This window comes from Antechinus flavipes, chromosome 2 (genome assembly GCF_016432865.1).
Source record: "Antechinus flavipes isolate AdamAnt ecotype Samford, QLD, Australia chromosome 2, AdamAnt_v2, whole genome shotgun sequence".
NCBI classification, from domain to species: domain Eukaryota; kingdom Metazoa; phylum Chordata; class Mammalia; order Dasyuromorphia; family Dasyuridae; genus Antechinus; species Antechinus flavipes.
Window position 1 is genome coordinate 369859871 of NC_067399.1, and position 14089 is coordinate 369873959.

Genomic DNA, 14089 nt, shown 5'->3' on the forward strand with positions numbered 1-14089 from the left:
GTACCAAACATAGAGCTGGGTACATCAGAGAATTGTAAGGCTTAGAACAAGTAAGAACTTTTAATATTATTTTATCCAATGTTTTTATAAGATAGAAAAAGATCCAGAGACGGGTAGAAAGAGATGACATTAAATTCTACATGGATCGAGTGACAGAAACCAGGTCAAGTCATAGGATCACAGGCAGGATTTAAAGCTGAAAATATCCTAGCAGACTATTTGATGATGACCCCCTGGCTTTTTAGAGTGGAAGAAAATGAAGTCCAACCTCCACATTTCACTGATGAGGAAACTGAGGCCCCAACTTGGTGGGATGGAAGGTGAAGTTGATGATACTTCATTTAATTTGTCCCATTTCAGGATTCAGGACCCTGTGGCAGTCATTTCTATATTTCTGTGATATAAGGCCTGGGAGAATAGAAAGAGATATCTAAATTGGAGATATAGAAGCGGAAGGGTCCTCAGAGGCCATCCAGTTCAAACCTCTCATGTTATAGATGAAGAAAACAAAGCACAGAGATGGTAGAAGATCCGAGTTTAAATCCCAACTCTAATATTTGCAAGCCTTTTGAATCTGAATTCATCAATGAACTTTTCTGAGTCTCAGTTTCCAGAGGGAAAAGGGATGGGGGAGAGGGGGAGGGGAGGAAGGGAGACAGAGACAGAGACAGAGACAGACAGAGAGACAGACAGACAGAGAGAGAGAGAAAAGGGAGAGAGAGATAACGTTTTTGAGAAAAGTGTGTTTTAACCAAAATAAAAATGTTTTGTAAACCTTAAAGTTCCATAGAGCTGGGAGCTAATATTCCTTCATTGGAACACTTGGAGAACAATTACTTTTTGTAGCATACAGAGGGCACAGTCCATATTCTGTCTTTTCTTATGTGGATACATGTATCTCACCTATTGCAATGTAAATTCCTTAAAGGCAGAGATATTCTGAATCATCTCTCATCTTCCCCTGCTTTCTACCCCTCTCTGTCTCTGTCTCTCCTCTCCCCCTTCTTTTCTCTCCCTTCTCTCTGCCTCTCCCTCTCCCACTCCCATCCCTCTTTCTCTTCTTCCTTCCCTCTTCCCATAATAGTTATTGCTTCCCAGTCACTGCTTCCTCACAGAAACCTCTTGAGGCAGGAACCATTTCATTTTTATCCTTATACGCTCAGTTCCCTGCACAGAAAACACATGAAATAAATATTTCTTGATTACATTATTTGTAAGGAAGCAACATATAAACAAGATTTTGTCATTACTTTTGAAAGCAAAAAATTCATTAAACAGAAAAATTAACAATAGATGTATCTTTTATTCACAAGTAAAAGTGGGGATGCCATGTTATCATACACATTTATACAAAGGCTCATAAAACCCCTATAAATCAAAATGGTCAGAAAATATGATTCATATGAAATGGGAGTTTACATACAATATTCAACCCTGGGAAAAGATTTTTTTTCTTTTTCCTTTTTTCCTCATTTGGCAACAATTGATTGGCCCAGGGGACCCCCCAAGGGACCCCTGGATCAGCCTCTTTCCCTCCCACTACCTCCCTTTCCCCCTCCATCCTCAGCACAAATTCATGCAGCCGTCCATCCCATTCATGTCCTGAGCATTCATTCATCATTACAAAAACTGGGGAAAAGTCCATTTTTTGACTTCAAAGTTTTTGATGCAAATATTGGCTTCATGGTCAAAACGATAGAAAAATATGAACCTTAATGAAACATTTACAAAACTCTTCCCCCCAAGTTTTTTTTTTTTTTTTGCTGGTTTATTTTGGTAAGAAATTGGAGGCTCTATTCCTGCCATTGAAGAAGGCTCTTGGTGCTTTTTGCTAAGCCCTTGGCCACTGCTTTCCCCAAGGGGGAAGAACAGGTTTGTAGAAAATGAGGTTAAATTCAACCCCGGATGAGCTCATTCCAAAGTTAATAGTCCCTCTTGGCCCCAAAAATACTTCAATTTCCACATTTATTTTTGTCCATGTGGGTCCTCCAACAACACAGTTCCCAACCTCTTCCACAATTTTAGCAGACAGTCTTTATGAGTTTCTGTGCACACATCCCACCCCACCCCCCAAAACATTCCACTCTCTAGTGGCTGATCCTCTGGGGAGAAGGAAGCCTTGGCCTTTACCAGGCTCATCTTCAGTCTGGAGACTGCCATGGAGGCTGGTACTCATAGTTTTTCTAGCTTGGCTAGCTCTTCATACACAGGCTTCAAAAGCCCAGGGGTCAACTCCACACCACAATGAGGCATCAGATAAGGATGGCAAGAAATTTTTAATAAAAAAAAAGAAAAAACTAGAAATAAAAGCCAGTCTTAGTTCTGCTCTGAGGGGGGAATGAAAACTAGTCCTTGTCAGAGCTTACTCTATGCCCTTTGGAATGATAAACACACTCATAAAAAATATTTTCAATCTGAACCCCAAGTCTGGCCATTTAAATTCTGCTACATCAAATCACTTTTCTAGGAAACCAGAAGGCAAGGCCAGTAGGAAATACTCATGTGCTTATTGCTCTCATTACTATGTTTTTACATGGGGTCAGAAATACATGATACAATTATCGAAGGTTCTATAGGAAAACAGCTGATACCTGGGCATCTGGCTTCCAAATTTCTAGCACCAAAGGGAAAAAAAAAATCCAATTAACATGAAAGGCACTTGGCATTGCTAGGGGAATGTCTCTTGGTGTTCTTAATCCTCAGTTCCTGTCTGTCTATCTGTCCGTCCGTCCGTCCATTTGTCCGTCAGTCAGGCATGGTTCATTCTCACTCTCTGTACAGTTTGGTCTTGAATGAGGCACCATGTTGATTGTGAAACATTCTAGTTCCTTGCCCACATCCATCCCCCCTCTCCCTCCCACTTTCCCACCCCACTGTTCCTTTCACCTCAACATTCCTGTTCCCCTTGTCACTTCCTTGTGGCGTTGCAACAACCAGGCATCACCCTGGATTCTGTTTTCTGTTCCTTCCCTTGTCTCGTCCCTTTCCCATCCCATTCATGTCTCATCCTGTCCCTTCTCATCTGCTCTCAAACTTCCACTTCCTGTACATCTGACACACCAATGTCAAAGCAGGTGACGATCATGACATGGGCTTTGCACAGGTTCACACAGTGCTCGAGGTCCTCCGTAGCTTGTTCAAGAGCCTCCAGGTATTCCTCAGACTCTTTATCCAATTCTGGATCCACCTCAACTGCAAACCAAAATTATAATGAGAATCAGAACCAGAACATGGAGTTTCCATATAGTCTCTAAGAAGATCTCTCTCCCTCCATTATAATCTATCCTTCTGCTGTCAAAATAATCTTGCCATCCACATATTCAATAAACATCTGAGGCTCCTCCATCTTTTGATGACTGTCCCTGATCCTAGAACTCTCTTCCTCCTCCTTTCTGCCTCCCAGCTTCCCTGACTTCCTTCAAAAGTTGGTTCTACTCCCACTTACATCAGGAGATCTTTCCTAGTTGTATCTATCCTCTCCCCTCCTACTTCCTTGAGGCTACTTCATTAACACAGAGATTTTATACGTGCATAGTTATTTGTGTATTGTACAACATGTCTGAGGACAATGACTGTGTTTTTGTATTTCTTCCTACAATGTCTTCACCCCTGAGAACATATTCACACTAATTGGAAATCTGGACTTTTTTTCCAGCTTTGACAGGTGAACTTTTTTATGTTATCTTGTAGAAAAGCAAGCTTCCATACCAATTCTGTCAGTATCATCTCATCACCATGTCTCTCTATTCTCATCTGAAACTCCTGTTTTCCAACACCCCATTGTAAATCTTCCCCTATTAAAATGTAAGCTCCTTGAGAGCAAGAATTTGTAGCCTCATACTGAGCATCCCAGAACATGGGCATTGTTCTTGTCCCTGCAACTACTGAGCTTTTTAGGAGGCTCCAGAGTACAGGGAGCAAAACAGAAGAGGAATGTTGTTCCAACTTACATTCTTCTCTCCACTTGTTTGGATCCATCATCAGCCGGCTCTTGGTCTCCTCCAGTTCCTCCTTCAGGAGTTCATGCTTGGCCTCCACTTCCTTGATTCGCTGATGTCTCCTTTCCAGGACCTTCAGCTTGGCATTAAAATACATCAGACCCTTTGGGAAACAAAGATAATTCCCAGAAATCTGATTTAGCTATAGTCCCAGGCAGGTGAAAGTAGGAAGGGACCCTAAAGCTCATTCAGTCCTGTCCCACTGTTTTATAGATGAGAAAACCTAAGTCATCCACAGAAGAAGGGACCTGCCTAAAATAACACAGTTAATAAATAATGAGATCCACAGTTCAAATCTTAGTCCCTGGATTAAAAAAATCTAATAGACTTTCTTCCCCATTATATTAAAGAACGGGAGAAGCAATGAATAGAGTTCTGGGCTCAAAAAGGAAGATAAATTCAAATCATGCCTCCGATACTTACTAGCTATGTGACTCAGGGCAAGTAACTTAATCTGTTTGTCTCAATTCCTTCAAGTGTAATAATAAGGATAATAACACTCCTACCTTACAAGGTTGTAAGGATCAAATGAAATATTAGTAAACTTCTTAGCACAGTTCCTACATAAATGCTATCTAAATGCTTGTAGCTGACTTGGGTGACCGTAGGCAAAACTCTTTTCCTTTCCTGGGCTTCAGTTTCCTCTGATTGACAGACAGAACAAATGAATGAATGAATGGTGGATAAATGAATGAACAAACCAAATAAATAAATGGATGTGTAAAGTGGAAGGAAAGGAGGCAAGGAGGGAAGGAGAGAGGGAAGGAAAAAAAAGAGAAGAAAAAGGGAAAAAGAGGAAGGAGAAAGGAAGAAAAAGGGAAGAAAAGGAAGGAAGCAAGGAAAGGGAAGGGAAGAAGAAGAGAAAGGGAAAGGGAAAGAAAAAAGAAGGGGAAGGGGAAAGGAAAGGGAGGGGAAGGAAAAAGGGAGGAAGAAAGGAAGGTAAGGGAAAGGGAGGGGAAAAGAGAGGAGGGGAGAAGAAAGAAAATGATAAAATGAGGCAGAGTTCTCAAGAAAGGTATCCCTCCAGGCTATCACTAAGGTTTCTTCTAATTCTGAGAATATGAGTTTCTATAATCCTTGAGGAACCCTACCTACATCAGTGTGAGAGGGGAACATGCTATTTACCTTTTCCACATCTTGGAAAGGCTAGAGGGAAAAAGAGAGAGGAAAAAAGGAAAAACTCCATCAGAAGGAAGTCGGCACTGGGGCTAAATTACTTTTCCAATCATTGCCCCCTCCCCCTCCCCACCAACGTGGAGATGCCATAACTAAGGGTGAATGACCTTGCTCTGCACGGAAGCTATTAAAGGGGACTTAAAAGCTTCTAAACAAACAAAGTCTGCTGCAACAGGGCTCTGAGCAGATCGCGTCCTAATGAGTGCATGCACATTCTCCACTCATGTTCTCCGTCAGGTTAAACACAATTAATTGTGGCCTATAATGATGTTTCTCTGTTCAAGGGATCTAAACATGCAAAACAGTGAAAATTAATCATGCCAGAAGCTCTAATTGCATGACCATTTCCAATTGAACCCCTTCTTCCCTCAGGGACCTGGACCAAAGGGGTTCTGACAGAAAGGGCTGCGCGAGAGGGGCGGGCTGACCTCGGGCTCCTCCCGCCGATGCCTCTGCAGGCGCTCCACGTCGTCAATCTCATACACTTTGATTTCAAAAGGCTCCTTCAAAGTACCAGGCAAAGGCGGCAGGTCCACCCACTGACCGGCAGCACTGGGCTTCCTGCCCAAGGCTGCAGCATCAGGCAGTGGAGTCGGAACCAGGCGCCGCCGCTGCAGACCTGCAAATAAATGCACAAGTCCCGTAAGTAAGGCTCCCAAAGTCTGCCGGGCAAAGGCAGACACACATACATTTTTACCTCCTCGGTTTTTTTTTTTCCTCCTCAGTTAAGAGCAGAACGTGGACTACTTAGCAATGGTGATAAGTAACAGTGCTTGATTAGAAGCCCACGTGCATTAGTCTCATCCTTCATTTCTTTATTTTTTAATTTTTAATTTGTGGACTAAAACAAAGCATAGTGTGATTTTTTTTTAAGTTGATGGTACATAATACCACAAATCTACTATCCACAACTCGCTATTCCTTTCAAATATATAAAGAAATTATCTTGTACTTTTTTTTTCTTTTTTAAAATCCTCCCCATCCCATTTCTCAATTGGAGACCTATTACTTTCCTGAGAAAATTGAGGTCATTTGATGTAAGGTCTCCTTTCGACCCTTTTCATATCATCACCCTCTTATTTCTTCCTCATTCTCTAATAATTAAGTAAAACTTCTTGTCAAGACCAACTCTTCTATATAATCCCATCCTCTCCAATGTTCATGTCTCCACCACTCTTAAAAAAAATCTTCAGTGGATCATACCATTCCTTCAATTGTATTCCTGTTCTCCCTTAATCAAATTTCTAGAACATCTATACTCATCACCTCTACTTCTCCCATACACTCCTTTGCGATAAGGTGCTGTCCATAATCCTCAGTTGCAACTGGTCTCCACTGTTATTAATGGTTCCCTACTGTATCAGCTACATTGGATACAATTGGTTACCCTCTCCTCCTAGATATTCTCTCCACTGAATTTTCTCCATTTTTTCCTCCGGTTTTTTCCTTTTACCTAATATCTCCTTTCCAGTCACCTTAGCTGGCTCCTTATCCATTTCATTACTCCTGATCATGGGAGTTACTGAAGGCTTGTCCTGAACCCATTCCCATCTTTCTTTCTCTCTCCCCTCCAATTTCTTCCTTCCTTACTCTATTATCCTTACCAATTCCTGTAAGTTTAATCATCATTTTTACATATTAATTTTTAATTAGTGGAAACTTCAGCCCCATTAATTGCCTATTGGTGTATTCAAAATGTAGTTCCAGAGAAATCTCAAATGCAACATTTTCAAAATTGTATTCCCCCTCCTCCCAAATCCATCACCCTTTCTTAATTTCCCTAATTCCATCAAAGGCACCACCATTTTTTTTTTCAATCTCTAAGGTTGTAATCTCAATGTTCTCCTTGACTCCTCACACCCAAACAATTGGTAATTCTTGCCAATTTGACCTAAATTTCTATCATCTGACAGCCCCCCCCCTCCTCTCTACGCAACATAACTATCACCTTAGTTTCAGGCCCATAGCACCTGCCATCGAATTAGTCTCTCCACCCTCGACACTCTCCTTACTCTTGTCTGTCTTACACATTGTGGCCAATGTGATTTTCCTTAAATGTAGATTTATGACATTACTTTCTTACTAAGAAACTTCAGTGGCTCCCTGTTGCCTCTAGAATAAAATATAATAACCTGGTCCCAAACTATCTCCTAACTTTATCGAATATTATTCCATCTAGTAATTCATGATCCAGCCAAACTGGTCTTCTATTTCCCACACATGTAATGTTCTTTCTAAACCTCTACCTCATAATTTTTATTGCTGTTTTCCTTCAAGACATAGCTCAGACATCACCTTCTACATGAAGTTTTTCTTGAATCCTCCAATTGAGTCTCTTTTTTAAAATCTTTTACTTATTTCATTAATATTTAGTCTGTATATTCTTATGCATTTGCTTATTGTACCCCACACTGCAAGTTAAGTTCCTTAAGAAGAGGGATTGTAGCATTCTTTTTCTTTGTATGCCCAGCACCCAGAATAGCATCCAATAAATAGTAGGTGCTCAATAAATGATTGTTGATTGAATAATTGATTGATGGGAAAATATTAGCAGGTTTAGGCATTAAGCATTCAAAATAAGAGAGCCCATTTACCGATAACAGACAGCCCTTGTTGGAAAAGAAATAGTTTGTCATCTTTAAAGACCTCACAAGTATTTCCTGGGGCTAAAAACAAAATCGAATCCATCAGTGAGTAATACCCTCCTCGATTCGTGTGCAACTTTACAGGGCCGTTAATATTGATTTGTGGGGGAGGCTTAAGTGGGAAGGGAGCTCATGTTAGCTTGATTTATTTCCCGCCCACAGGAGGGACTCAGAAACCCTGCCCACAAAACTCCAGCCAAACCAGGCAGATCAGTTCACTGAGGCTGGACTTCTGGATTGGAAAATGTACTAGCCTATTCTCAACTTCCCCTCCCTACTGGTGGGTGCCCCAAGATGTTAACAGAAGGAGAGTGTATAAGCCACAGCACCTCTAGAAGAAAGTGGATAGGATGGAGGGAGGACTAAAGATCAGGTCATAAAGAAATGGTGTGAAATTGGGTTGAGAAAAATTTTTGCACAAAAAAGAATAGACATAGGGTAGCTTGGTCTTCATATGGCTGAAGGGTTGTCATGAGGAAGAAAAATTAGATTAGTTCTGTTTGGTTCCAAAATACTGAAGTAGGAGCAATGGGAAAAGTTTCAGAAAACAGATTTGGTTTGGTGTAAAGAATAATCAGGGTGTTGCAGTGGACCTGGAGTCAGGAAAAATCCTCGTTTTGAGTGCAAATCTGGCCTCAGACACTTCCTAATCATGTGATCCTCAGTAAATCTCTTAATTCTGTTTGCCTCAGTTTCCGCAAATGTAAAATTAGTTAAGAATGAACTAATCACTCCAATATCTTTGCCAAAGAAACCCCAAATGGGATAGCAGAGGCAGACATGCCTGTAACAATTGAACAACAACAAAAAGAATAATTTCCTAAGAATATCTGATCCAAAGAGGAATAGCCACCTCAAGTGATTTTCCCAGGGCTGGTCTGGATGACTACTTCTCAGGAATGGTTCAGAGAGGAGGTATTTTTTCTAATAACAACAATGGATGAGATCTCTCTGCAGATGAAGTTCTATGACCCCATGTTTGGAACTGAGTCTGAAGAGAGTATTACCTACTCCTCCCTTCCTCCCCCCCTCCTTAAAAATCCATTTGTCCAGATTCCCTGTTGCAAAAGGACCTGGTGAAAGGCAGCATGAGTCTGTAAAGACTGTGCTGAATAGAAAATATAAAAACCCAGATTCACAAAAGCAACATTCAACTCTGCCCCTCACCCACTTCATTCCCATTCCCCTTCTCCCCAAGTGGACTCATCACTGACTAATCTGGTGACTTTAGGCAAGGATTATACAAATATAAAATTTTGAACCAGAAGAAACCTTTGACATAATTAATTCATCCTTTTTACCTTATAGATGAGCAAATAGAGATAGAGAAGATGACAATTTTTTTTGTGGGGGGGGGAGGCAATTGGCTAGGGTTACATAGTTAATTGTGTTTTAAAAAAAAAAAAAGTGCTAGACCTACATTTGAACTCGGTTCCTCCTGACTTTAGGGCCTGTGCTCTATTCACTGCACCATCTAGTTGTTCCAGACAGTGACTTTTTTTAACACCACATAGACAGCAAACAGCTAAATGAAAATCTGAATGCACTTCTGATTCCAAATACAGTGGGGGGGGGGGGGGGGAGAAGGGGAAAGGAGGGAAGGGAAGTGCAGTAGTTAGAATGATGGGCTTATCTAGTTCAAATTCAGCCTCATAACTCAAAAAATTAGAAAAAGTTAAAACTAAGTCTTGAGTATGACTCTGGGAAAGTCACTTGACCTTATTATGCCTTTTTTTCACCTATAGAATGGGTATAATAATAGCACTTTCTCCAAGTATTGAGGATAGTGCTATACAAATACTAGCTACTGTTGTTATTTTGTTTCACACTATCCCCTCTACCGGCTTCAGTTTCTCCATTTTGCAAATGATGGTGATCTCTATGGTCCCTTCCAGTTCTGATATAATATGTTCTATGATTTTGCAAACCTCAGCTTTCTCATTTATAAAATACAGATAACAAAAATGGTTAATATGTATTTATCTAAATTATTAGAGTCTACAAAGCATTTTACGTTCCTTTTTTCCTCATATACTATGAGACATATATTATGCCCATTTGATAGATGTGGAAATTGAGGCTCAAAGAGATGAAGTTATTTACAAGTCAGTGTCAGTATCAGGATACTAAGTCCTTGTTCCATTCCTCAAAAGTAGAACTTGGGCCACCTTTTGCTGGCTTTTTTGGATCCCACTGAGAAGGAATACTAGGGTCTGCCCCAGGTTGCCTCAGTTCCACTTGGGAAGGAGAGGAGTGAGAATGAGGAGGGAGAGGGCCAGAGCTGCATGTTGCTTTTGTTACTCAGGGTTTGGCCAAGTTACCTGTCTGCAACTACAAGCACCAGCTTTGGGCTCTACTCTTATCTTCACATCAAAGGTAGGAGGCAGAGGATGACTGGGACTATCTCGGCCCAGAGGGGAGTGGGGTACTCAAAGCTGCCCTGAATGAAGGATATAGTACAAAGACAACCTCTGCCCAATCTCTGCCTTACAGGGTTTGGAAAAGCCACTGGTGTCAGCGCAGTCTCTTTGCTTCTCCACCCCACCCAGAATACGGTGAAAGCCCAGGGCTCATAGCTAAAGGTTCCCTCAGTCACTGTTGGGGAACAGGGAAGATAAAGTCCCCCGCCCGTCCGCGTCCCGACGCCCCACGCCTTTCAGATACTGAATATCTGGGAGGGGAAAGAGAGGGAAGTTACTTTATTTCTTACCTGTCGACCTTTTCTTGGGAGACTTGAGGCTCCTCATGCGGCCCCCAGGGGACGACAGGCCACTCTCGCTCATGGAGTCGTGGGTGGACGAGGCGCTCCCCGTGGCCTCGCTGTCCCGGATCATGCTCTCGTAGCCGCTGCTGCCGCCGCTGTGGTAGAAGAGGGCCGTGCGGCCCATGGCCGGCGGCAGCTCCCCGCTCAGCACGCTGCTGTTGTCGCTGCCGTGCCCGCTGCTGTAACGCTGAGGCCGCCGGGGGGCTGTGATCTTGCTGTAGGGGGAGGGCAGGGCGGGCACTGGCAGCTTCTCATCGCCCAGATTCACGCCGCTGTCGTTCCCGCTGTCCGAGTCTGCGGAGCTCCGGGAATGGCCCCCTTTGCCAGAGCTCCCGGAGGCCAGCTCGTTCACGCGGCTGTTGGCAGCCCTCATTGCCTGCTTGGTGCCCATGATGGTTCCCCGGCTAGGCTTGCCGTTGACCCCGGGCATGGTACGTGGGGCCACCTTGCCAGTCGTGGGGGCACCAGCGCTCTTCCCGGTAGGCTGCTGACTCAGTGACTTCACCGAAGAGCTGAGAGACCGGGACCCCCCGGCCAAGAGGTTCCGGCTCTTGCTTCCACCGGCTGGTGATTTAGCACTTGCTACCCCTTTTGCGGAACTGCCTTTGGAGGGGGTCGTGTAGGACGTTGGAGATACAGGAGAAGGGGTCGCAGGGGGCACACCCAACCGAGGCACAGACCGCCCCTGCCTCCCAATGTTGCTGCCGCCGCCATCGGCCTTGGCTCCCCCCACACCTAGGCCTTCACAGCGCTCCAGAGACATGTGACTTCCATAACGATGGACCCCCTCAGGCTTGGCCACCCTCGCCTTCAGGCTAGATGTGCTCTTGGGCAAAGAATGCTCACCCTTAACGTTGGCTTTGCCTTTCAGGCTCTCTGGAGCCAAGCCTGCACCCGCTCTGGGCCGCAGTTCTGCTTCTTCTTCCCCTTTGGAGGCAGAGGCTCTTACAGAGTCTGTGCCTCCCCTAGATGGAGAAATACCACTTTTTTGCTCAAGGCTTGATTTCCGGACTGGGGGAGCAGGGGGTCCTGCCCCACTGGGCCTAGGTAAGAAACTCGACTTCTGAGGGCCATTCTTCTTCCCCATAGAGGTCTTCAGGCTGCTGGTGATCAAGGCAGAGTCAGGATTGCCTCGGGCCAGGGCCTCAGCGGGACTATCTCCACTTCGAGCCACTGGCATCACACCCAGAGTGGTGGCCCCTCTCCTCAAAGGTGGGATTTGGGTCATGACCTCTGGTTTCCTAGCATGGTCCCCGGCTGATTTACAAGACATTTCACACCCATCCACCACTCGCTGGGAACAGGCCAACATTGTCTGGGACTTGGGGGGCCTGTACCCTGTGGCCTCCCTGCATGGTGTGTTTAAGGAGTCAATACCTAATGGAGGGTTGCTAGGAGAGGGCAGTGGGTCCGTGGAGTGGGTGCCTGGTGGGACATCCACTCGCACTAGCCATGGGTCATCAAATAGCCCACCCGGACTGGGCAATTCATGGCTATGGTGCATGGCACCCATGTAATTGGGAGTTGAGGTAGTAGTTCTCAGAGTCCGTGGAAGACTAGAATGGATGGTTTGCATCTTGTGGGTCACTTGTAGATTCCCACCCCTCCCTGCTCTCTTGGGCTGGTTGGGGATCCTGGAGACACCTGGAGTGGGGGCAGCTTTGGTGGGTCCCAAGGACTGAGGAGTCTTGGCAATGGCTGGTGACATCTTTCTGGAGCTTGTGCTCTCCAAGCTGTCCAGCTCTGAGACACAAAGCCCGCTGTCATTCAAGGAGTTCTTGAGGTTCCCTGGGGTGAAGGTGAGAGTGACGCTGGGAGAGTCCAAGGTGAAGTTCTCCCCAGGGGGATCGCCGGCCAAAGGAGATGAAGTGGTGAGGACCTCCGCAGGGGGCACGAGCTCGCCATCCATGGTGCAGAGGCTGACCTCGCTTAGCCAGGAGCTGATGGAGGAGCGGCGACTCCCGGAGGGAAAGGCTCCCTCGGAGAAAGGCAGGACTATGTCAATGTTCACGCCGGATGCCTGAGACGTGTAGGCATCAAACTCATCATTGATGCTGCTGATGATGCTGACTGGCCGGGAGCCGGAGGCCAGGGCTTGAAGAGAGCAGTCACTGTTGAAACTGATGATGCTGGTGGGCCGCCCTGAGTCCACCATGCCGCTGATGGACAGCTCCTCAACCACTGTGAACACTAGCTCATCCTCGCCATTCAGCTCCACTGGCTGCTGCAGGGTCACTGTGGTCGTCAGGATGTCCCGGTCAAAGCACTTACCCCGGAAAGCTGAATGGAAGCTGTGTACCTCCAGGGTGCTGGTGGAAGGTGGTGAGGATGCTTCCTGGGTAGGGGGTATCTCCCCAGAGCCCACCCTCTGCTTACTCATTCCCAGTGGGGGCGTCCGGATTCCATTGTCATCCAGCTTGGAATACATGTTGCCAGGAGGCGTCAGGTCCTTCTGTTGAGGGGGTGGTGGGGCTGGGCTGGGCAGGGGTCGCTTCCCATACACGGCTTTTTCCTTGACAACTGGCTCTGTGGCAGTGCCACAGTCTGGGCTCTTAGTCACATCTGGCTTACAGGACCTGGAAGAGTATAAAGTTGTATCTCTCCCACCATCTGAGACCATGTCTGATTTTTTCCCATCCCCTCTAGTCACAGGCTTGGAGGTATCCACTTGGCTCTGGGAGGGACTGTTTCCTGGGCAGGCTCCATTGCGGGGAGGTCCTGCTGAGAAGTGGAGGCCAGGCCCCTTTTTGGGGGAGGCTGTCTCCAGCAACGCAGGCTTCTTGCACCCCCTCAATGGAGAGGGTGGCTTCTCCTTGGCTGACTTGGCCAGGCCAGTTTCTGCACTCCCTGCACCACTGCCATTCGCTACCCCAGCAGAGTCAGCCCCACCAAAGCGAGTGGGCTCCTCACTCCCATCAATGCACTCCAGTCTCTCCTGCAGCTCAGCAAACGTGTTACACTTGAAGTGGTCCTTGTCGGAACTCCAGGGGCCACCCATCCCATCCTTGCCCCGCTTCCTATTGAGCGACGGGATGATAGGCACAAACTCGGGTGGGCCCTCATTGTCTGTGAGCTCCCGGTCAGACAGGGCGGCCCCATTGGGTCCCACGTAGATGACGGTGTCACAGGACTGCTCGCTGCTGGAGGAATAATCGGGGTCACTGGAGAGACCCAGGCCAGGAAGGTCAGGATCCAAGGCCACTGTGCGAGGGTGAAAAGGCCTCAGGTGTGGGGGCCTCCGGACCCGGCCTTCCTCACAGGAACTCTCTCCTCCTGAAGAGCTGGATGCATACTAAAACACAAGGAAAATGCCCCTTTCAGTTCAAGTCTCAGCTTCACTGATATTAGTTTGAGAAAGCTATCCTGACTTCTGCACCAGCTGAGTCCAAACATGCTCAAGACCCTCCAAACCCACATCTCTATAAGCCTGTCTTCTCATCTATAAATAAGGAATTTAGCTGCTCCTAGATGGCATTCAAAGTCCCTTTCAGCTCTAATGTTCTATG

At 45.7% G+C, this 14089-nt stretch overlaps 1 protein-coding gene across 1 annotated transcript in view; it reads right to left on the reverse strand.

Moving 5' to 3' along the window:
* Positions 1–1283: 1283 nt before the first annotated feature.
* The window catches only part of KIF26A (kinesin family member 26A), a 168535-nt gene continuing 155729 nt past the window's right edge, over positions 1284–14089 (reverse strand). Inside the window, exons 12-16 of the mRNA XM_051978274.1 lie at positions 10530–13875; positions 5603–5793; positions 5124–5144; positions 3951–4101; positions 1284–3192 (exon numbers count right to left, since the gene is read on the reverse strand). Of these exons, the coding sequence (XP_051834234.1) occupies positions 3029–3192; positions 3951–4101; positions 5124–5144; positions 5603–5793; positions 10530–13875 (3873 nt within the window). The 3' untranslated portion in view covers positions 1284–3028. The remainder of the gene's footprint in view (positions 3193–3950; positions 4102–5123; positions 5145–5602; positions 5794–10529; positions 13876–14089) is intronic.